The 23,896-nt window shown below is 36.8% G+C and overlaps 4 protein-coding genes across 8 annotated transcripts; 1 reads left to right on the forward strand and 3 right to left on the reverse strand.

Moving 5' to 3' along the window:
- Window positions 1-1,889: 1,889 nt before the first annotated feature.
- Window positions 1,890-4,605, reverse strand: LOC117638073 (F-box/kelch-repeat protein At3g24760). The gene is made up of 2 exons (XM_034373164.1): window positions 3,247-4,605; window positions 1,890-2,299 (listed from the first exon to the last, which is right to left on the reverse strand). Exon 1 carries the CDS (start codon window positions 4,421-4,423, stop codon window positions 3,269-3,271), a length of 1,155 nt encoding a protein of 384 aa, XP_034229055.1. The 5' UTR covers window positions 4,424-4,605; the 3' UTR covers window positions 1,890-2,299; window positions 3,247-3,268.
- Window positions 4,606-6,741: 2,136 nt separating this feature from the next.
- Window positions 6,742-7,934, reverse strand: LOC117638755. Its single transcript, XM_034373864.1, has 3 exons — window positions 7,594-7,934; window positions 7,051-7,309; window positions 6,742-6,924 (listed from the first exon to the last, which is right to left on the reverse strand). Exons 1-3 carry the CDS (start codon window positions 7,852-7,854, stop codon window positions 6,905-6,907), a joined length of 540 nt encoding a protein of 179 aa, XP_034229755.1. The 5' UTR covers window positions 7,855-7,934; the 3' UTR covers window positions 6,742-6,904.
- A 2,383-nt stretch (window positions 7,935-10,317) lies between these two features.
- LOC117637073 lies at window positions 10,318-13,832 on the reverse strand. Of its 5 annotated transcripts, none has more exons than XR_004587141.1 (4): window positions 13,704-13,832; window positions 12,634-12,881; window positions 10,847-11,905; window positions 10,318-10,745 (listed from the first exon to the last, which is right to left on the reverse strand). XR_004587141.1 is itself a non-coding variant. In XM_034371840.1 (4 exons), exon 3 carries the CDS (start codon window positions 12,028-12,030, stop codon window positions 10,864-10,866), a length of 1,167 nt encoding a protein of 388 aa, XP_034227731.1. In that variant the 5' UTR covers window positions 12,031-12,040; window positions 12,634-12,881; window positions 13,704-13,832; the 3' UTR covers window positions 10,318-10,745; window positions 10,847-10,863. The 5 variants fall into 5 exon arrangements, 4 of the variants coding, with proteins under 4 accessions (XP_034227731.1, XP_034227733.1, XP_034227729.1 ...); XM_034371840.1 differs by having other exon boundaries at window positions 10,847-12,040; XM_034371842.1 differs by having other exon boundaries at window positions 10,847-12,040; window positions 13,582-13,820.
- Window positions 13,833-15,586: 1,754 nt separating this feature from the next.
- LOC117636314 (sm-like protein LSM5) lies at window positions 15,587-17,546 on the forward strand. Its single transcript, XM_034370755.1, has 4 exons — window positions 15,587-15,720; window positions 15,813-15,936; window positions 16,933-17,005; window positions 17,266-17,546. The coding sequence occupies exons 1-4, from the start codon at window positions 15,687-15,689 to the stop codon at window positions 17,296-17,298; spliced, it is 264 nt and encodes an 87-aa protein (XP_034226646.1). The 5' UTR covers window positions 15,587-15,686; the 3' UTR covers window positions 17,299-17,546.
- Window positions 17,547-23,896: the final 6,350 nt, after the last annotated feature.

Below are 23,896 nucleotides of genomic sequence, written 5' to 3' on the forward strand. Positions count from 1 at the left end.
TGTTTTTAAATACAAGCGATAATTTAATTATGAGACCATTCGTTTGCAAGTTAAAACCGTTTTTCAGTGGTTTAAACATATCCCTTATTATATTGGAATTTGTTTTGTGTGATAAAATCATGGTGTAATCAATTATTTATTTTCTGGGTCATGATGATTTGGTCAAGTGTCAAAGTATAAATGTTTTCACTAAAATTTTGTTCTTCATTGACTTTTGAGAAAGTGATCAACGACTGTACTTCGCTTAGGGAGTAAGATTATAAAAAGTATGAAAGATTCTCCAATAAGGTGTGGTACTATTATTCTCATGGGCTGGCAATAACATGGCGAGCGCAAATAACGTACTCCGATACCGTTGAAAATTTTTGTTGAGTACAAAAATAATGCAGGGCCAAAAGGCCCAAAACAAAACATCACTCAAAATCTCAATAGGCCTGCAATATTCTATCAAGAAGGGCAGAACAAGCCTGGGTCCTTGAGATATTAGAGCAGTTCCACCGAGCAGTCCAAGACTGAGGCGCCCGGGGGGAGGGGGGGTGGTGGGAATCGAGTTCTAGCCGCCCAGGCTTGGCTGGGTTGGGAGTGGGACCCATGAAGACGGGCTAGCCTGAAGGCCAGTTTCGCCCGAGCTCGAGCCCGAGGGGGGATGACGTCGCTCCTGACGTCATCGCACAGTTTAATTTTTTTTTAACCGTTGGCGCGTGCATTGCAGGTGTGCTGACATCAGCCCTGTGCAATCTCCAACGGCTAGAAGACACGTGTCAAGGCCTGGGCGCTCCGATCTGCTTCTCCTCCTCCAATCCAATGGCTAGCATTGTTTTGGCAATAAAATTATGAAAAAAAAATCGAAATTTTTTTAAAAAATACCAAAAAAATTTGAATTTTATTTCTATAAAAACCTATCAATACCCTTCACTTTCAACACCAATCCTCATACATTTTCTTATACTTCTACTATTATTCACTATTTACTCAACATTTTCCTCTCTTTCAAATTGTATTTTTATTTCTTATCTTTATGGCTTCTTCTATCGAAACCGGAGGGGCGTGGAGCACCATAGAAGATGTTTTCTTGTCTAAGTCTTGGCTCCAAATTAGTCATTGTCCCGTGTCTGGCAATGAGATTAAATTTTGTCATATGTGGAAAAAAATTCATGCGGAATTTTGTGAAAGAATTCCGGGGTCAACTATTACGGAAATGACATTGTCTAGTAGGTGGAAAATTCTCAATAAAGAGTTGGGAAAATGGAGAGATGCCTTGGCAAAAGCGAGAGACAACCATAGAAGAGGGGAAAATCTTAGTAGCGAGGTAAGTATTTTGTAATTTTCGTTTTATTAAGTTTAATGTCCTAATATATATATATTTTTTAATGTTTCTTGCATTTTCAATATTTTGTTAATATTTCTTGCATTTTTAATATTTTGTTAATATTTATTGCATTTCCAATTGTTTCTTAATATTTCTTGCATAAATAATATTTTGTTAGTATTTGTTGTATTTCCAATATATTTGTAAGGTTAATTGCATTTTCATTATTTTATGCAAGAAATATTAAGAAACAACTGGAAATGCAAGAAATATTCTCAAAAATTTATCTGAATTTTGAATTTTGAAATTCATCATAAATTTGAACCTAAAAATCTTATCTGGAAATTTTATCCGATTATGAATAGTCTTGACACGTAGGAGCCCGAAAATATTATCCAAATTAATTATTGAGGTAAAAAAGATTGTGGAAAAAACAAAAAAATGAATAGTAATTGGCCTTTGCCATGGCAACGAGTGGAAACACAAAAGGCTTTTTGCAATGGCAACCACTATTCACGTGAATAATAGCTGCCCTAGCGCCCCCTTTGTCATGGCAAATAGCAAATGGGTGGAGTTGCTCTTACTGCGTACAGTCTTGAACATGAACAAAAATTAATTCCCCGGGTAGCATAAATTACCAACTTAAAAGTACAAACTGTTTCTTTGAAGCCAAAAATTATCAACTTACAAAATGTTTACCAAACATCAGATCATTGACGTCAAATGATAACACAAACAATAAGAGTACTTACTATACAGATGCTACGAAATTAAGCAGAATAATACAAGGGGTCAGGATGTCTTTAACCGGGACGGACGAGAAGGTAGATAAACGTCAACGATTTAATTTGCTCGTCTGCTGTATAGAAGCTTTTTAAACATCATCTACACGAAGACAAGAAGATGCTAGGCGATATAAAAGGACCACCCTCCAGCATTATCTACACATTTGAAACATGCCCTTTTTTCTTGGCCAAGTAACCCTGCTATCTGCGTTGTGTCAAGCAAGTTGCAGGCAATGAAATGTTAGCATTAGCATCCTGTTCTTATAGGCTGAGAAGGGGCCATGCATTTAAGTCGTTTGTTGTCAATGCACATGCCCTTCCAAATCGGGGAGCACATATGCCATCCATAGAGTAGATATGCAATATATGATTGAAGGCCTCAAATCTCCAAAAGGTAATTGGTTTACATGAAATGATCACCCACCGAAATTTACGTACCTTACGGAGCACAGAAGTGTGGCAAACTAAGAGGTAAAAAGGCAGAAAATGGACTAACTAGTCTTGCCAACTTAATAATACAAGCAGTGACACAAACACACAATAGCACATATGGTAGATAGATAACAGGAGAATCTCAGATCATTAAATCTCTCAACTGGCCAATCTCAGCTCAATATGTAATGTTCTAAAAATCCATGTAAAAGGGGCTGTGTTTTCTATACGATGAATGTTCATAATTCATGGCCATAAAAATTGCAACCCAATACGCACATTGAGCAGCATTAACTGCATAGCCTGTTTATACCATGGTTTCCACTCAAAACTACAATCAACATTAATTTATCTGGCCTAAACTAAGTCACCTAGAGTTAGGGCCACATGAGCCCCAAACTAATTGGCTTTTCAGTACGTACACTGCCACAAAATTTGTGATTGAGATTTGGGTGTGTTTAGGATTTAGATTCATGAATGAGGGAACACTTTTATAATCTATTGATTACTTATGAAAATTTTCCGTGAAAGATTTAGCCAATTCAATAAAGAACCATTGTAGCTAAGCAAATCCTACTGAACAATTCAAACCCACCAAGAACAGCCTTACAAACTGCAATTCCAAACTCGAAAAATCTCACACTAATGCCAAGCAGACAGAGTAACACAAACCAAAAAGCTATAAATGAACAAGAAAACAGAACATGAATGAATTCATACCAAGAAATTGAGGAAGCAAATATCAGTCAAACATGGGCTGCAAAGGAGCAACAACATCTCCTCCTCCTTCACTCTGAAGAATACTATGAAGCGAAACTGTGGACGAAAAGCTAACAACTTTATGGAACTTATTAACAGGGGAAGGCAATTGGGGCACTTTCCTCCATCTACACTTCCCATCCTCACTGCTAATCTCACAGATACAAGCTGGGTACTTTTTGTGATACTCCTCATTGAACACGTATATCAGATTGCCCAACCCCACGCATTTCAAGCTTGCAAACTTGTCTTCTTCATCCCCATCGAACAACCCATACAACAAGTCATGAGGCATGATCGCAATCTCGCTGAACTCCATGGTGGCCTCCTCGATCTTCCACAAATTGAAGGAGGACCCAAGGGGGCCGTTGCAGATTCCAGCTAGAACGAGCCGGTCCATGCAGGAAATCAAGAAGGAGAAGACGACCCCGGGTGGGCGGAGAGTCTGGACCTCGCTCCAGAGATGGGTGTGGAGATCAAATGAGGAAATGAAGCAGGAGTAGATGCCGAAGACGTAGAACCGGCGCTTGAAGAGGGCCGATGAGAGAGACTGGGACGAGTTGCCGGAGCGGAAATCGGCGGGGAGAGGAGGGCAGAGGAGCCAAGAATCGGAATTGGGATTGTAAATCTCCGCAGCCAAACGGTCCTCGATGTCGACCAAATTGCCGATGAAGCGGACGCCGCCGACGACGATGAAGCTTGGCGGAGACGACGAGCCAGAGTCGAAGACGCCGACAAGAGGGTTGATGCGGGAGAAGCGGAGAGGGGAGGTGGAGTGCGAATGGCGCTTGAGGATTGGGGAGAAGGTGAAGAATGGGGCGGTGATGAGGAAGAAGCCATCGACGCCGAGGAAGGAGGAGGACTGGGAAGGGAAGGTGGGGGAGGGAAGGCGGAACCAGAGATTGGAGACTGGGTCGAAGGCGAAGGACTGGTTGAAGTTGGAGGAGGTGTTGTGGATGCCGTAGAGGAAGAACCAGGGGTATTTCTGGGATTGGGTGGAGAGCTGGGAGAAGGTGGAGGAGGAGATGATGGAGTGCCAGAGCTTGCATACGGTGGAGGCGCGGATGAGGGTTGGGATTGGGAGGTAGGAGAAGATGAGCTCTGTGACGTCTGAGCTGAGGTTGCTCATGGCTGTCATTTTGGGATTTGGGTTTGTTGCAGAGAGGGTCAGAGAGAAGGAGAGAAGGAGAGAAGGAGAGAAGGAGAGAGAAGAAGGCAGGTGGGGGCGATGAACCGACGAAACGGGTAAGGGAGAGAGATAAAAGATGGGGAGGTGGTTGGAGTTTGACTTTGACACAGAGTATGTGTGAATTCCCTCCATCGTCATCCACTACACCCGCGCTAGTCACTCCACTCCGCTATTGTTTATTTTCGGGAAAAAGTCATTTTTGGTCTGGTTTTATTATTGTATTTTCAAATCCGATTAATTGAAGGACATGTTACAAATTTTGTTAAAATCTCTCCAGTTTCGTTATTAACCGCATAGAATAATACTAGTCTTATCATATTTTTATACTACAATATTATACCACATGATATAGAAATTTATGTGTATATACCACATCAGCTAATTAATATGATTAATATTTTTTTCTTTATTAAAATATACTTCATTGATTTAATTGATGTGACATATGATATGGATATGTCATATCCTATGGTATGAAAATATGAAATAAAAATGTGATAAGCATAACATTACTATTCTGTAAAATCTCATGTTCAAAATGTAATGAAATAGAAAGGATTTTGACAAAATTTTAAATTGCTCATATTTAAAATTACAATGATAAAGTTTATAAAATTGAAACTACGATAATTAAACTGATAAACCGACATACTACAAGGACTCAAAGTGACTTTTGTGCAAAGACCTACTAGTGTAGTGATTTGAAACAATTGCTCTTTCAGCAAATATCATAAGTTCGAGTCTCATCATCCGTATAATGTATTTGAGCTTAACATTTATTGTCTTTTCGCAATGTGACTTTTTGTCTTTACTTTCTTGGTTTTTAATATAGAAACGTGACAAAAATATTGCTGCAAAATTATAAAGATGAAAAATAAGGTAAAGGTTGGAATGCATATAATTAGTAATGTTGGTGGGTTGGTGGCCCTTTGATATAAGAAAGTTTTATTGTGGGCATGTTAATATGAATGGATGATTATATACTAGCGTAGCGTGTGAGCAATTGTGGAGTGATTTGGTAAAAGAACATTTCTACTAGTATGCTATGTTTAGATAAATAACATATACTTTTGGAAGGAGACAAGACAAGACTCACCAAATCACAACACACAAGACAAGGCAATGCTTAATCACTCCAATTCAGATTAATTAAAAAAAGCCACGTAATTAATTATATCCCAAAACTTTAGGATCCTTTTTTTCTTTTGGGTGTGGAAGTGAAGTTTGGGAGCTCAAGAATTGTAGTTGAGAATGTTGGGTTGGTTTATACAAAGTGTATATTGCAGTGGGTGAGTTTAGCACATTTTGGTTGCTCATCCCATGATGTCGCTTCCATTCCAAGTACAACAATTGAGACCTATTTTTTGAATTATTCTATCTTGTAGGGACTTGGAAATTATCTACTTTATGATTTCAATGAGTGTTGAATATATACCCAAAGTCTGATCATTATCTTCATCCTTTTTGCAAAAAGGACAATCAATTTTATCAAATTTAAACACGACCCACTAATTTATATAATCTCTTAGTCCTTTTATTTTTGAAATTTTTTATGACTACACTTTTTTTTGGTTGATAAAAGGGTTTAGAGTTTAGGAATTCGAACTCGAATACAAAGTGTGGAGCACATCCGTTTTAGCCACCTTGAGTAAAACTCATATATGCTTGATGACTAAGCTTAAAAAGGCCAAATTGTGAAGTTCAAAATAATAATTGTGTGCTTCATATAGCAACATTGCAAAATAACATATATTCAATAGACCGCTCGAGCATTGGCCCAAACCCAATACTACGAGCCTGCGGCCCATCCTCCTATCCTATGTATTTTATCCATTAATCTTTTTTTTCTTTTTCTTTCTTTCTTGATTTGTTTCAAGAATCAAATGCCAAAACCATAAATTAGTTTTAAGCAGGATGCAAAGAGAATGTGGAGGAAAGTGACAGGGAAGATTGATAAACGGGGACAAAACTCAAGAATACAATGATGGAGGATTATTTTAACAATGTTATGAAAATAACAGAACTTAGTATAATCTCAAAATACCAAACCCACCACACAAATTGTTGTAAGATTTGGAAACTTTTAATTAATTTTTGGGTAACACTTCAAAATCAGTTTGACAAGTAAGCTTGTGGAGAAGCAGGCTTCCTAATTTTCATGTGGGAAAGAAAGAGTTTGCAGATGCAGATATTGAGGCCAGACATTGAGAAGGAAAACTGTTGGTTAGATTATGAATTTATTGATGTAGGCCACATTCATTAAGAAGGATCATATAAACACTCTTTCCTTGTATTGATTTTGCTTTTCAGTCCTTAATCTTTCACAAAATTTAAAATCTTCAATCCATATTACTATGATACAATCACTAAGCAAGAGCAAGCAGTTGATCTATGCAACCCTTGGAGAACAATTCTTAGACTTGATGATCTTCAAAGCTCTAGCACCACAACTGTCCAAGCAAAAAAAATACTTTCAGGGTTAGTTGAATAGATTTTTAGCAACTTAAACTTCAAGCAAACAGAAAATAAAAGTTGGTTGATTAGTAGGAGAGACTCTAGGAGGAAGCATGTCTTACATTCTGAGTCTGAGGTGATCCAGTTCCCTTTCGTTGGAGCCCGGTCAGGGTCTTGACACTTTGTTGAATTCAAAGCCTGGTTAATGATCATGATTTGATCATTTTTCAATGAAGATGCTGTTGAAATTGATGTGTAGGCAGAGGAAGTGGTGGAGCAGCTTTCCAAATCCCATCTAAAGCTGATCTTCGGAGAATCGTTGCTAAGTTGATCATCATCTGGTACTGCCTTCAGAGTTCCACGGTTTCGAAATTGCATAACCTGAATGGAACAGCATCATTTTAAGCCCACAAGTCAGCAACTAGGAAATTTTAACTTCAGGGTTATGAAACTCCATCTAAAGCTGATATTGCTAAATTTTGTATAATTTAGCCTAACTAGAAAGCATGCAACTTTCTCTGTTTTCCCTTTAGAATTGACAGCATTCACATTTTACAGTTTTACTTCATATCTAGTTACATTTAATTTCGATCATTTATGGCTAGAGAATATCACAGCAATTAAAAAAAGACTCATAATGTTTAGGAAAGAAAAAATATTAGTACCTTTCGAGCAATAAATTTTCCTCCCTTCTCTGATTTTGCAGCAGCAGCCCATCTCAATAGCTCCTTCATTCTTGACATGGTTTTGGTTTTGTCTCCCTTAACCCTTTCTTTCTTTTCTGATGTGCCACATTGTTCATTTGTGTTCGTCGAGGTTGTTAATGTTGAATCTGTCACCGGTAACACCTTGTTGCCTACATTTGCCGAATCTGCCTTGGTACTAATTCCCAGACCTCTTGCAATATCTTCCTTCTTCATCTTCATGGATTGAATCCAACGCTGCCTAGCCTGCCTTCTATTTATGCTACCAAGTCTCTTTAACTGAAGAGTGCTATAAAAGCAAGCATTTGCCACATCCTTTCGACGTAGAAAGGCAAGTGGCTTGAACTTCTTACTACCTGATTTTCTCTCTTCAATTCCTTTGAATTTCCGATACACACCAACACCGCCACACTTAAAGATAATTATGTAATTTTGTTTAGCTTCTTGATCTGAAATGAACATAAAAAGTACATAAGTCAAAACATGGTCTTAATATAATGGTTCGGAAAAATTGTATGTGAAAAGTTGAAGTTTGATCTCTTACCATTAGTTGTTGCTTTCTTGTTGATAGAACCAGAAGTGTCTTCCCTTGCTTGTCCATTTGTAGCTCTAAAGAGCCATTGAAAAATCTGCTGTATTATAAGTCATCAAGAGAGACATCAGTTTTGATTCAGATGCAAGCTAAGCATTTGTTTGACTAAAAATATTTACACGGTTTTACCTGCATGATTATGCTTGTGTCTAGAGCCTCCTTTATATAGTGGTGTGAATGTGAAGAGTGAGAAGCAGATGACTGTGTTTTGGTCAAATGGACAGCACAGAGAGATCTACCTATGCTGTCTGCATGCTCTCAAGATTCCTGTCTAGCCTTTGAGACCTATGGAAGAAGAAGACAAAGGAAATTGAAGTGAATCTAAGAAAAACAGTGAGACAACTAAGCAGTGAGTGGGGAAGGATTGGCTTGAGATTCTTTGTAACATGGGGAAAATATATATAAGATAATAATGTGGTGGGTATTAAGTAAGAGATTTGATTTAATAAAGAACCAAAATGTGCTTAGCCCTGGTGGCATTTCTTTTAGCCATACACTTGTTTGTCTCTGGTTCATCAATCCCATTGGTCCCCTTGGGTACATATACATATGGTCCTGCAGATTTACTTGGGTGTGAAAAGCAATAATCTACTAAACTGAGTTGTGGAGCAAGGGGCTTGTAGCTCAAGTGGTTAAGAATTTTTATTCGTGCACCTAAAGTCCTAGGTTTCAATTCCTCCCTCCCTCAATATCGCTTGTATTAAAAAAACAAAAGCTGGGTTTTGGAAGTTGAGGGTAAAAATGAATCTGAAGACCTTGTTGGACAAGCATATTGCAGTTTAGGTAAGTTGATCCTGGCAAGCAGGACCAATTATTGCAAGGTTTTATTAACATAATAATATTATGAGCTACAATACAAGCCCTTGCAACTTGCCTCCCAAGCTGGAGGGCACAAATTGGATTATATATTCAGATCTGTATTAAACATTAAAATGACATAAAACAAAAAAGAAAGAGGTAGGAGGAGTTGGAAGAGCCATGTTCCCTAACAGATTAGAAAATAGAAATGCAGATTCATAAAAAGTTGTTACAAAGCAAGAAAAATGGTCATCTCTGATTGTCAAGTTTCTTACTATTTTCTGTATTTTGGCCAGTTGGGGAAGATTTAATTATGACAAAATATATATATTGCTACATTTCCAGGCAATTCTCTCTTTGTCTCCACATATATATAATATTGAACTTACAGGTTGGTTGAGCATGTGGAGAAGGAGATATTTTAGGCCTGGGGATGTGTCGTCTTAAGTGTTACTGCTTGCAAGCATGAAAAAAGACTTCTTGTGCTCTCACATGGGGATGAGTAGAAATCATATGCAGATATGCGCTGATAACTATATTTTAATTACTATGTAAAAACCAAATTAGAGGCCTAAGTTGTCGAGCTTTTGTTTGCGTCTCAGCTTCTCCGCCCTCTCATTTTCATTGGGTTCTGATAGAAATCTGTAGCCCTCCATAATTTGTGGCTGCAACTGCGTATGCAATTCAGACTGATCTTGGCCGTTGAATGAGCCAATGATCAAGGGTTGAGATTGGGGGAACTATACTTGTTATGCAAGTCTTGACACTGTCACTTGAGATGAAAGCAGCTGGGTCTTTGATGAAGACTCAGATGAAGGAAAGGTGATGTGCCTAACGCTCCTCTTAGCTTTTGAATTTATTCTGGTGCCCCATTTGGTATTACTGGGAAGGAATTAGTTGCTCTCATCAAAACCTGTCGCTGTTTTCTCATTCATTTCTGCTTGACTCTCTTGGTTGTAATCTCATCCACGTTCTCTCTTGGATGATCTGCTTCTGGTTTCCATGCCGATATATTGTACTTGTGTTCAAAACGACGTCGCCGGCAATGGCCATTCTCATCTCTCATTTTGTAGAATTACCCGGAAAAATGAAATCAACAACATGCAGCTTTTCCCTTTTTGAGTGCTTTCAACATCCGCACTGGGGTGATTAAGTTCCCAAGTGGACAATCTTTACATGAGAATCAAAGCTTGACATTTTCCATACAACACAATATGAGAATGCAAACTGGCTCAATTGGAATGTTAGCCAAAGTATCAAACTTTGAGATCTTCACACTTTTATTCAAACTCAAATTTCATTGTTCCATAAACTTTTATACATTTTAACACAAACAATTCGCATAAAATAAACACAAACAATCATAATAGTATTTTATTAACAAACAAAGAGATGAACTGATATCAATTACATAGTTATATGATACAAATGCAGAATAGCAAGAACAATGCATCAACCATAGATGAGGAGGCTCAACTTGTGCCGGCAGCCTCTACCTACTTGAAAGAGAGGACTTGGCCTGCTTGAAGAGAACATAAGCTCATTTCTCCCATCGATAAAGAGAACATGGGCTCGATAGAATCCCCTTCAAATTAGCACCACCATTGTCCCTATGATCATCATGATCCTTTTCAACGCTCTTCCAAGTTCCAACAAGCTGATGGGGTTCTCAAACTGCAGTTCTTAGAGCAGTTGGTCGTCTGACGAGCAGTTACTGCAGTAACTGGAACAACAATGGTGCCAGATGGGGTCAACCAAAGGCAATCTGATATACAATCCAACAAAACAGCAATCAATTTTCTTTCAAGAAAACATAAATTTTACCAGATAAAAGACCCCTCTCATGGTCGATCTTCATCCGACCTTGAACGTGTCAAACGCCTACGCCTTCTGGGGATCGGAGACAAATCTCTGTGATTTAGTATAGGCAAGTTCTCATCATCATCATCCTCATCATCTACCTCGTCATCCTGAAGACCCAACAAATTCTCACCCCAAAGAAACCGGCGTTCAGATAAAGCACCTGAACGCCGATGTCTTGTCCAAGCCCTTGATCGAGCCCTTTGTTCCCCAGCACGGTCAACTGAGCCAATCATCTGAAACAAAAACAGAGTAGTCCACCAAGGTCCATTAGCTTCACCTGCACCACTTTCCCCTCCCCCTGCTAGCCTATCTCCATTTTCAATAACATAGTCCCCAACCACAACAGCACCTGGGATGGCTGAATGAATAGCACTCACAACATCACCAAATTCTCTTTGGTGCTCAAGGTGTTGCCAGGCTCGTTCTCTAGATGGGTCAATGTCGGAGGGTCGAGTGGTTGGGTGAACTCTCCTGGCATGCCGGCGCAACTCCTGGTAGTTACCAGAAAATGAGCATGATTCACGAGAGCAACTTCGCTTCTTCAGGTTAAGATACTTTCTGACATCTTCTACAACCTCCCATCCAAGAATGGCTCCCCGGCACAAAGGGCATTTCAAGCTCAGTTTTGAATCTGGTGAATTCTCCCCATCCAACTCATCATGCTCAACCCTTTCCTGAAATGACTCGGAATCAGCCACTTCCAGAACACCTTCTGTTTGTGCTTCTAAAGGCCTATTTAGATCTTGAATAATATGTCCTTGTGGCGGTCCAGGTAAATTAACAGATATTAGAGTATTGCTTTCAATCAGATTGTGAGTTTCATTAGCTTCATTTGACTCTGTCCTCAAAGGGATGTTCAGATCAGAAATATTATGAGAATCAGAATGGTTTACAGGTAAAGAACTGGGTAGAGTTGGACTGTTCCTAGTATTTTCCCTCAGCTTTTTAAAACGGTCCAGGCAATTTGAATGCCTGTAACTTGTATCACAAATATAAGATCTGCAACCCTTCTCATGCGAGCTGCAAAGGAGGAGAACTGCATTATGTGGATGGTCCATGCAGATAGGGCATGTAACCGCATCCAATTCTTTGTAAAGAGCACGAATATCTGAATCAGTTTCTATTCTTCGTTTCACACCAGCCATCTTGCATACACTGTTCGATTTACTCAGCAAGTTGAATTTATCAGGACACAAGAACTATCATGCATAACTCAATGTTCATCAATTACATAAGAAGGGGGAAAACACTATGGTCATGTTGCAGACAGCAGAAATTTATTCCTCTTATCACATAAGACAATAGAAGCATATATTGGGTACAAATGTTTTATGGTACAAACCTTGGTATAATGTTTCACATTATCCCTTCCCCATACACCCTAAAATATGTCTTTAGGAATCACAAGTACTAATACCATTTTGAACAACTGTCAAATTCAGTTTGACAAGGAGGAAAATAAGAAACTACTCAAAGTCTATATAGCTAACAATGTACCAAAGAAAAACCAAACACGTTTGAAGTTTCTAAGAGAAAGTACAAAGTAAGTCTAATAAAAAAGAACTGTCAGCTCCTGTTAACAGTTTATGAAATTATTACTGCCAAAACTGTGATACCTTTATTCTCAACAACTTAAGATTATGTCAAATCAGAATAATTAAATATCAAGAAGAAGAGCCCGAATAAAAACACATTATTTGAAAAAGATAAAAAAATATAAAGAATCATTGAACTCGGTATACACTTACCAAAACGCAAAGCTCTAAATAAGTTCCCTACTGGAGCTTCTGATCTCTATTGCGTTACCAACTGAAAAATACTGAATCTTTACTTGACTTTAATAGAAATCACAATGCAACCACTCTTACAATGCTCCAAAATGTGAGATAAATAATGCAGCAAATGGACAGCAGTACAGAACTTGAAGTGATAGATTTCTTGATTAAATATATAACGACTACTTCTCAGGCCAACAGATCACCAGTGAGACTGAGACCTGCAGTTATACCACAAGACATAATTGATGTCATGTCCACAAAATCGTTATCCAATCATTGTATTATTCAGCGACGGTTAGATGCAATATCATTAGAAAGAGCATGCTTGTATACATGCCTCAGACCAGATTAATATTGAACTGACATTTCAAAAACCTTTAAAAGCGCTGCCGAGAAAATGAAAACCCCAATATCTTTTTAAACCTTACCCAACATCTTATAATCGCTAACAATAACCCACCTACCCAAAAGCAGGATCAGATCATGAAAAATGATTTGCTCACATCACCACCTAAATATCTTACACTGATTCTAATGCTGTTCAGATATTCTAAAAGGGCTTACACTCATCCGGCCCTTTTCATATACAAAACATACACAAAATTGCACAAGTTACCAAAAAATCTAAACCAGAAACCCAAATAGGAATCAAATAGACGGCAACCCAAGGCCATCTCCAAACCTTAAATCCAAAGGAAATTAAGCATGGCTAAACAGAGATTGAGCATTGCACTGGGTAGGGATCAATATGGTCAAAGTACAAATCTTTACCCGATCAAAATCAATTATCTAAACCCACAGATAAACCCCAAATCGCATCCAAACCCTACCCATAACTCTACCACTATTCCGATTCAGATCATCAACGGATTAAGAACAAACAAAACAGGCATTAAATTCAGGTTTTTAGAAAAATACCCAAGAATCCATTAACAACCCAATTCCACAAGGACCAAACCCGATCAAATTCACAACAATAATTAGATCAACATGAACAATTTACTGGAAATTGAACACAATCAAAGTAGGCGAGGATTTACAAGAGAAACAGAAGTGATTGAATTCGTCCTTGAATTTGGTGTGGGGTGAGAGATTGCGTGAAGAAATCGCTGTGTGTGAGATATAAAATAGAAATTTGGGAAATTGTGAGAAAACGTCACATGAATTTTGGTATTTATAATGCGTTTTGGAAAATGGAGGGTAACCACTAACCAGCGGCTCTTGCAACCGCCATGATGGCGGTCAAGACTGCCTTTGCCTGTTCATGACACGTGGCGCAAATCAAGTGGTTGTCGGGCCCACGGGCAGGCTCATTCGGTGTTGGCATGCGTTTTGATTTTGCATCCATAATGTCGTTCATTGGACGCTTATTTGTCACCGCAATTATATTGTAATATGTACTGTATTAATAAAAAAGTGTTGCTAAATAAACCATAAAATTAACTGAGTACACCATACTACCAAACTATTTATTGAATTACTAAATTATCCTAATATAAAATGACCAAAAATGATATACTGAATTGTGAAACAAATAAAATTTTAATAAGTAAACCTTATTCACTATATTCAACCATTATCAGACATAGAAAAGGCTTCGTATTGCTTGGTGCTCACAAATAACGCAATGAATACTAGTTTAGGATTGATATTACGAAATTATATGAAACCTAAAATCTAAAAAGATGGCACAAATTCATGTAAAAAGAGAAACCTAGTTTAGGATTGGTATTAGAGTGTTGTACTATGGCTATTTTTGGTAGTTAAATGAGGTATACTTAGTTAATTTTACATTTTAATTAAAATATTAGAGTTAACTTAGATTATAGGGTGTACTCAATTAATTTTAGGGTTCGTTTAGCAACACTCTAATAAAATTGTATGAAATGAATCATGTATTGTATTGTGTATGTATTTTATTAAGTGCAAGCAACACTGTTTGTGCAAACTATTTTTCTATTATCGTATAAGTTTGACTCTAAACCTCCAATTTTCTATAATTTGCTTAATTCATGTCACTGATTAGACTTAAAACATTGTTTGATTGGTTTGCTTTCCATTCTATCCAAAGTATCTCAAAATTTGAGATACTAACCTTAATCGGGGTTAGGAGGAGTTGGAATCCGAATTTCCATGAAAGGGTTTTGTGAGCATTATTATCTTTTGTTTGTTTGTTTGTTTGTTGTTTTTTTTTTGTTGACACAATTAGCTTAAATTTTGAGATACTTTAAAGTAGTGTCAATTTATCGTTTCAACATTCAAGTTACATGTTATCTTTAAAAAAAAAAAAAAAAGGAAATTGGAAAGAAAAAAAAATTCATAGGTGCTAAAACATCTGAAGGCTATAATATATCCTCTAAAAACAGACATTTTTCTCCAAAATACATTTGTCTAATCTAAAATCATCGATAAATGTAATATATAGTCATTAACGCATAAACCCTAATGAATTTGTCCACATAATTAACATGTGACGTGATGTGAACCCTTCTTATTATTCAAGTGTTCCATTTTAGTACAAATCTTCTTTCACCAAAATACTCTAAAAACACTTGTCATGATTTGGGCCCTTGCCAAGGACAAGCCACTAATAATTCCTTGGTCCAATGTTGAAAGAATGACAAGGGACATATCAATCACATATTGGGTCCTTTAACAAAATCAAAATTTCCATTACATAAATCTGAAAAAGTAGTTAAGAGTGTAGATTATGTATCCGAGATCCTAAATTCGATTCCTTTTTTTTCAATATCGCTTGTATTAAAAAACGCAAACACCAAACCTCAATTGCGGCCCATTTTAGAAGCACAAAATACAAATCACATCGTCCATAGAACACACAATTCAAAGCACATAAAGGTAAATATGAAAAAGCACTGAGGGTATTTTGGCCTTTTGAAATCTGGTACACTTATAAACACACTACCGAGTATCCAGCCCGAGTTCCCGACTCACAGTGACAGACTGGGATTGCCGCCAACTCGTTCGCTATCGCAGCCAAAGTTTTCTGCTTCCAAATTCCAATGGCCAACAATCCCTCACAGCTACTCCCATCAGGTTTGCCCCGCTCTGTTTCTTTTTCTACTGTCTCGTATTTACTCGAGAAAATTAAGCCGAAATTTTGAGGTGTTTGGGTGGAAAATTCGCAGAGTTGATCGACCGGTGCATAGGGTCGAAGATATGGGTGATAATGAAGGGAGACAAGGAGCTTGTCGGGACTCTGAGGGGATTTGATGTCTACGTCAACATGGTTCTAGAAGACGTCACTGAATAGTATGGCTTCCTCCTTAATTCTATTGCATTCATGTAGCATGAAACCCTAAAATTTGGGATTTTACTCGCTTTTGCTACAAGATTGAATCTTTGAGTTTGTAAATGCTTCAACTATCAGATTGAACAATGGGAAAGTTTAAGTATTGGGTCTTGATGTTCGTAGGGGCTTTAGGATTGTCATGCAACTCTCCTTTAATAGTGCATAGTTCTTTCAGGATTGAAGCAGCAGAAGTTTATATGTCGTTAGGGTAGGAATTTTCGTGATAGGCAATTTTTCAGTGGCTTGGAAAATTTGATTTGTCTTTGTTATTCTTTCAGTTAACAGTGTAATAATGCAGGACAGCCGCTAGAGCTTCAATTCCCAGTTATATACAATGGGAACTAGGGTTTTTTATTTTGAAAGGTTAGGGTTTAGGTTTGGTGGTAGAGCACATTATGAATAACTGATTAGTTTGTATGTTACAATGTCACAGTTGAAACATGGAGTTGGGATTTTCGGTAGGGATCAGTTGAAACATAAATTTATGTTAGATTGATAAAGCTGACAAATTTATAGAATAAACTTGGAGTTGGGATTTTCAATAAGGATCATCATTTGAAACATGAATTTATATTGAATTGATAAAGCTGACAAAGCTATATAATTGTTTTAAGCTATAGTTGTAGGAAATATCGTAATTAAACATTATGTTGATTACTAGTTGTTTTGACAAGGTAGATAGAAGCTTCCCCTCTAGCCTCATGTTTTCTGGTCATCGTACCTTTTCTTTGCATCTTGCTTATTTTCCTTAGTCTTATCATACTGTAATATCTTGGGATCAGAAGAGATGAAAAACTGAATTGGGATATCTCTGGTATACGGAGTGTTTGTATATATAATCAATTTAGACATTTTTAGTTTGCATTAGTCATTCACTCTATTATTGCATTGTTAGTCCACTTATATTATACTTGCTAATATTGAATATCTTTTCTATTTCTCTCTTTATATCACAGTGAGATTACTCCTGAAGGAAGACGTATAACCAAGCTTGATCAGATATTGCTCAACGGAAACAACATTGCCATTGTAAGTTAGACATGTTGGTCTTTATTTGCCTGCACTTTATTTTCCATTGTAAGTAAGACATATTGGTCTTTGTTTGTCAAGTTTTCTACTGCACTTTTTGCGGCCCTTTTTTCTCGCCTTAAGTGCTTTAAACTACCTGGTGTAAAGCTTTTGGTGGTTGGTTCTTGGCTTTTGCAACAGAAGCTAGAGCCAGCATAAAACAAAGATGAGAGATGTTCAAATTATCTTAATCAATTTTCCAATATTTGTGCACAATGCAGCTGGTCCCTGGCGGTTCACCTGAACCGGAATGAGAGTGCAGTGGAACATCCACACTCTGTTATTGAATATTTGCAATTTATGCGGTTTGTGGGAGATTGTTTCCATTTTTCTCCACCTAGCACTTTTGTTGTTTTTAGGAGGTGACAAGGTTGTAGGATATGGTAGAGAAACTTTTACTAAATGATGTATTATGTTCCTTGAAATTGCAAGTGGTATTAAATACTAAGCTACAGTGTTTTCTGTGTCATTCGAAAGAAATATTATAATTTTTATTTATTTATTTACTACGCAAATGAAATATATATCATGTGCAGAGGGCATGTAACATGCAAGTAACATTTATCAGTCTTCCATACTATAACAAATTTGTGCTTATAATTCACTGATTATTATGTGTCATCGCTGTGGTTTTGAAGCTGAGTTATTTTGGCTGTTCATGAATTACACAATCATCAACCCAGAAAAGTCAAAATTGAAAAAGAGTGCAAATTGTTAGTTTAAGGCCAGAAAAAGAGAGAGAAAAAACTAGACACACCAAGCGAGTAATTAGAACACCTACTCACATTAAAACTATGGTACAACAGAAAGCCAGAGAAATGGCAAAACATTTGCATGTGTTATGTGTAATCACCTGTACTAGAATTAGAACAGAGGACAACTTTTACACTACAGTACTAGCAGGTGATCACAATCTTCTTCTTCTAATTCTTGGACTTTGGTGGTGGTTTAGGCTTCTTGTTGGTTTTGAAAAGAGAAGAAAGGAATTGGACTAAATCATTAAAAATGATTCTCTTCACTGATCTCCCTTTTGCTGGAATTACACTAGCGGGAGGAGAAGCAGCTGCTTTTGGTTTGAAGCAATGTGGCTGCTGCTGATCACTCTTGTTGTTCAGGTTCAAGTTCAAGTTCAAGTCCTTTCCTCCTTTGGAATTAATCTTCATTGCTCTACTCTGTGTCTCTGTGTCTCTGTGTCTCTGTGTCTGTCTGCTGTCTGTCTGTGATCAGTGAGTGTGTGTTTGATTGAGCTTTTTGAATGGTGGAGGGTTTAAATAAAGAAGGCAATGCAGTTGGGTGGGAGAAAGAGTGGGGAGGAATATATGGAAAGTGTTGAAAGGAAGACTCGGTTTTGTGTGTGTTGTGGCACCCTGGTGCTTCTTGGTAATGTTTTGGACGTCATTGACGCAAAGTCCTAAGAATTAAACGCGTTTAGCCTCCCCAACCACCCAAACGCGTTTACCCATGGCATGTCCCCAACACCCTCGTCTCTCCAAGCCTCTCTAACGTGATAATTCTCTGTTGTATATGGTACCTTATATCACATCTTAGAATAGAGTAATGCTACACTTATCATATTTTTATCCCATATTTCTATACCACATGATGTGTTATGTCCATATTATATGTCACATCAATTAAATCAATGAAGTGTGTTTTAATTAAGACAATTAGAAAAATAAATATTGGAATAAATCATTAAAGTAAATAAAATATTAAATAATTTTAATTGATGTGACTGTCCACCTCATTTGTCACATAAAATGGTATAGGGATGTGGTATACAAATCAGGTAAGAGTAGCATTATTCCTTAGAATATATCTTATTTTTATATACAATACGAGAGTCTAAATTACGCATTTAATATAATTTACATAAAGAGAAATCAAACTTGAACATATACGAATTTAATTTGATCTAATTTACATAGAGAGAAACCAAATTCGAACATAAATAAAGGAGCATTTTGTACAAATGACTTAACTTATGTCCAGATATGTAGATATTTTTGGAAATTGTAATTTTATGTGGTTTAGACTAAACTGATAGATGGTAAGACGGAGTGAGATTGTTTCCCCACAACGTCCTTGCTGTGGTAGAGTAGTCTCCCCCGAAGACCCACCCATCCTTTTCCAAACCAAACATAAAGCATAAATTAGCCAACTTTATAAACAGAGGAATCTTATCAACTTGTTTGGGCTTTACTGACAATGATATGTTTGTCGGCTGCTGTTCACTCTCCTTTCTTGAAGCAGAGGCTTTTGAATTCAAAGAAATTTCACGATCATGTGGACTATGAATAAATAAATAAATGAATTAAACTGGGGTTTTATTGAAAAATTCTCAATATGGTTTGCCTTTGTCTAGGGGTGGACTATAAATAAAGAAATGACAAAGATGATAGTGACAGGGACAAAACGTCGTATTTCCCATCACATTCCAAAATAAGTTAAAAGCAAGGTAGGAGGAAAAAGCTTCATATCATAATCTGTTATCATTGTTTTCTGCTACCAACAAATGCCTAAACAAGGCAATAGATGGATCATTTAAGGGCTTAATCCTTGTAATTAATTATATATGTTATATGACAAATTTAGCTTCCAAATTCTACACTATGGGAATTAGGGTTCATTAGGGTTCTGATGTCAAGAGGTTAGACTTCATTAGGATCAATTGTCAAGAATTAGACTTCATTAGGGTTTTGATATCGAGTATGACTTAGTTTGTAGGGAGATTATATGCCACAATCTTAGCTATATTATTATTTGTCAAACTCAAATCAGTGTTTGGTTTAGTTGATATAAAAATGTCCCTTGAGGTCAAAAATAGAAGATGACTTCTCTTTATGGATAAAGAAAATACTTGGAGTTGGAGAGTTCGATTGAAACATGCACTAAAAATTTATGTTAAAGTTGACCTGGAATAAAAGCTATAGTTTTTGTTTTGACGTCAAATTCATTATTTTTTGTGACTTTTTTAAAGTTAGAGTTCCCACCTGAATGCAACTTTCTTTATTATTATATAGATTATTTTTAATAGGGTGGGTCTCATCTTGTGATTAATATTAGCTTTTTATATTAGTAAAATAACTAAATGGCATTTCAGTTGGAAGAAGAGTTTGAAGATGTTAAAATTTCACTGCCACATCCAGTGGCGAACTCAGAAATTTTTTAGCGGAGGTGCAAAATTGATTAAGTATGAAAAATGGTTTTTCGGAATAATCATTTTCTCAAGATAATTTTTGGCGGCTTTTATTCCTTACAAATCAAATAAGAAAACTTGATTTTATGGGATTTTAGTATGAAGTATATATTGACTTAATGAGCCATCATTTTTAGCCTAAATCGTATTTTGCACTAAAACCGATTTTTCATATTTTGATTTGGTAGGAATTTGATTTTCTAGTATTTTTATTTGAATCCAAATGGGGGTACTTCCTTATTTACATTGTAAACTTAAGTAAATGGAGTAATATAAAAATAAATTAAAGTAAAAGGACAAAGACATTTACTTAAATGTTGAAAATGCAAATAAGGTAATCTGTACACCAGTTGAGCAAATGAGCAGTTTGAAACACCTACAATAGTTTTTCGGCGAAGGGAGGTGCAGCTGCACCTCCTTGCGCCTTAATGGATCCGCCTCTGGCCACATCAACCATCAAATTGAAATATGACGTATCTTATTCCAGTGAGATGCTCCAATATTTCCATATAGAGGAGAAATATTTTTATGGGGACAATCAATTTGATACCAAATGGTAATTACAACAGCTAAAAATTGAACTAGGATATCTCTGATTAACAGAGTAATAGCTTATATGCAATCAAATAGATAAGGTGCTGTGGGGAGTGAGAGAGAGAGAGAGCATGGTATCAAATATATTTATACTATAAGCACTGAAACACCAACATTACGAAAAGCCACAAACATCACGAAAAGACAAGGAAAAAGTACTGAAACACCAAGAATATAAAAAGCAAAGAAAAAACGTTTGCATGATCGTGCGAGTTAGACTTAAACCAGCAACCAAGGCACCAACTTCATGACGTTGCATGCATTACATGGTTATGGCAGGGCTGGACAGACTAGGCGGCTGCTGATCATCTTCTTCTTCACGTTTGATGCTTTAGTCTTGGTGGAAAAAGTAGCGTTTGAAATGTCAGACCAAAACTGAACTATATCAAGAAGAATCATGGTCTTCACGAGCTTCCTCTGTGCCGGAATTACACTTCTAACCTTTGGCTTGAAACCTAGCTCCTCAATCTTGTTGTCTTCTTCCCCATCTGGGTTCAACTCCAAACAACCCTTCTCTGCTTCTGAACATTTCTCCATTTCCATGGCCAATATCTCTCTCTGTCTCTCTCTCTCTCCCCCTCCTGTTTCAGTGTGTGTGTGCGTTTTTGATACGTTGGTGAAGAGTGTAAGGTGTTTAGGAGGAACATAGAAAGAGTGGGAGAAAAAGAAACAAAACACAAAACGCGTTATCTTCTTTTGGTAATCATAGAAAACGCGTTCTGAGAAACGTTACATAAAAATCTATTTACATAATAGAGAGAATCTCTAACAAGATCCAAGATCATTAGTACAAATTGGATAAAAAATAATACAGCTGGATCCACCTCTATGATATATTTACATGGTATACAAATTTAGTATGTAGTTTTATTTTTATATGGGCCCGCATTTTTTTCAATAAAATAATCCACACCTCTTTGGGAAATAGAAAGGGCACAAAAGCTTGCACATATCCACCAATAGATTATGTCTAAAATCCAAATAGGGTTGACAAGTCTATGATCATGTCATGGGCAATTTAAATTTATTTGTTGAAGCTGCGGTGTTCTCGATGTTATTGATTTTGATTTCAGTGGCTAGGGATTGGAAACCAGAAAACGTACTTTTAAAAAAAAACATTTGGTTGAATATGATTTCCTTAATTTGCTGCATTTGTGGATAATATAAAGATATAAGGTTTGGTTTCCTTTTATCCATTAGAGTTAGCAACAGTTTTATGTCGTTTAGTATTTAATAGAATAATTTGGTGTCAACAAAACACTTGATAGGACTGATTATTCTATTCTTATGTTGGTATTCTTAAAATATCAAATAGGAGACTTTGGACATGTTATCAAAAGTGTCCACCTTCACTCATGAGGGCAGAGTTTCGAAATTCTCAAACACAAAGGCGGAACTAAGAGTTGGCTGGGGTATGCTCCAGACAATGCTGACTTTGAGATTAGGCTTAGTGTAGAGGCTAAATCTAGACTAATTAAATAATTAGCCCATCATGGACAAGAAATCAACCGGTTGAGAAGAAGGAAAAATAATAGAGAGAGAGAGAGAGAGAGAGAGAGAGAGAGAAGGTGGAAAAAGAATAAAAAAGAGAGGGGGAGATATTAAACGAATGGAAAGAAAGAGAGAGAATAAAAAAGAGAGAGGGTGAGATATTCAAACATTACTATTAATTTCTTGTTTCTCATCCCCTCTCTCTTTCTTCTCTCTTCTTCTTTCGATTTATAGGTTCACATCCAGATCTACAAGTGCAGCAAAGTTTTAGTGTTTACAACTTGGTTTAAATTTTTTAGATATGCTATTGCTACTAATTGTGCTTTTGTTTGTGTTTCTGCTTCCCACAGTTTCAGTTCTAATTCCCACTTGGTTGTCACTGTATTAATTAGCATACCGAAAAAAAAATTGGTTCTTATTGTTTATATAGATTTGCCATACAAAAAAATAAATAAAAATAGCACACCTCCAGAAAAATTCATGATTCTACCATTGCCCAGACACCCAATGAATATTTGTGTAAACCCTCATCTCTCCGAATCGCTTGTACTCAAAAAATAAAAAAATTAAATCTAAAGTCTCCTCCCAATTTCCAGACGGCGACTCGAATCAAAAAGAAAAAAGAAGACGGCAAAGACTTATAATTTTCCACAAAAGTAAACTATAAGAATGCAATGGTTCCATCCACAGAAAAATCTCTAAAATAAAATAACGCAAAAGTGACCTCAAAATCCACCGCGTTTTTAATTTTATGCACTTTTTTTTGGGTAGACCATTCTCCAGGTGTCTGTCTCTGGCCTGGGTTTATACTTTATAGGAGTCGAGTCAAAACACAGTTAGGGCCTTGGTGGATTCAATTCAACGACATGTCAATCCAATCTCGAAGATAGATAGCCACACATGCGTCAAAACAAACTGAACAAAAGCAGATAAAAAGGGGGCCATATTGAATTTAGAGAAAAATGGAAAGTTTCCCACAAATACAAAAATTGGATCTGGGTCTCTTCCAGACTCTTCTATACAATACATGCATATTACTCATCGGTCATCACTACTAGAAAAGCTCAATATAAAGCCACAGATAGATACACCCCTGAAAAAGTATTTTATTTTTGACATGTATAGATGGAGTGAGCAGCCAAGAATTGGCCACGGCTGGATGTGGCAAAAGTATTCCATAGGCCACCACGTTTGTGGCTAATAATAATGAAAAACATTAATTGGAATTTGGGATCTCAGAGTGAAATGAACCATCTCTTTTTAAAGCTTATGGTTACTACAACGATGTAGGAGCTCATCAAATACCTTAATCTTACTCATTTCAGCTGAGTTTTTTAATTCATCAGATGTAGGGTTCTTAATCTTCTCTTTGTAGCCATGAAAAAAAGAGGAACAATTATCTTTTTTTCCTTTTGGATTGGATTCTTGATTTTTGGGATGATGTGGGTGTGCATCAGATCCATCATTCTGAGGAGCATAAATGAGGGAGGACCAACTCCACCGTCTTCCCCAATACCATCAGTTGATGATGAAGATGTGGAATCACAGCTGAGCCTGAGTGGGTCAAT

This window comes from Prunus dulcis, chromosome 8 (assembly GCF_902201215.1).
Source record: "Prunus dulcis chromosome 8, ALMONDv2, whole genome shotgun sequence".
Classification (NCBI taxonomy): Eukaryota; Viridiplantae; Streptophyta; class Magnoliopsida; order Rosales; family Rosaceae; genus Prunus; species Prunus dulcis.

What these genes read in the sequence shown, in the direction of transcription:
- LOC117638073 (XM_034373164.1), bottom strand. Translation starts at nt 4,423, where the DNA reads ATGACAGCCATGAGCAACCTCAGCTCAGACGTCACAGAGCTCATCTTC.
- LOC117638755 (XM_034373864.1), bottom strand. Translation starts at nt 7,854, where the DNA reads ATGAAGATGAAGAAGGAAGATATTGCAAGAGGTCTGGGAATTAGTACC. An exon ending in GAAAATTTATTGCTCGAAAG is followed by an intron (nt 7,310 to 7,593) that starts GTACTAATATTT and finishes TGTTCCATTCAG; the next exon opens with GTTATGCAATTTCGAAACCG. An exon ending in GATCACCTCAGACTCAGAAT is followed by an intron (nt 6,925 to 7,050) that starts GTAAGACATGCT and finishes TTGCTTGGACAG; the next exon opens with TTGTGGTGCTAGAGCTTTGA.
- LOC117637073 (XM_034371840.1), bottom strand. Translation starts at nt 12,030, where the DNA reads ATGGCTGGTGTGAAACGAAGAATAGAAACTGATTCAGATATTCGTGCT.
- LOC117636314 (XM_034370755.1), top strand. Translation starts at nt 15,687, where the DNA reads ATGGCCAACAATCCCTCACAGCTACTCCCATCAG. An exon ending in CTCACAGCTACTCCCATCAG is followed by an intron (nt 15,721 to 15,812) that starts GTTTGCCCCGCT and finishes GAAAATTCGCAG; the next exon opens with AGTTGATCGACCGGTGCATA. An exon ending in CTAGAAGACGTCACTGAATA is followed by an intron (nt 15,937 to 16,932) that starts GTATGGCTTCCT and finishes TTTATATCACAG; the next exon opens with TGAGATTACTCCTGAAGGAA.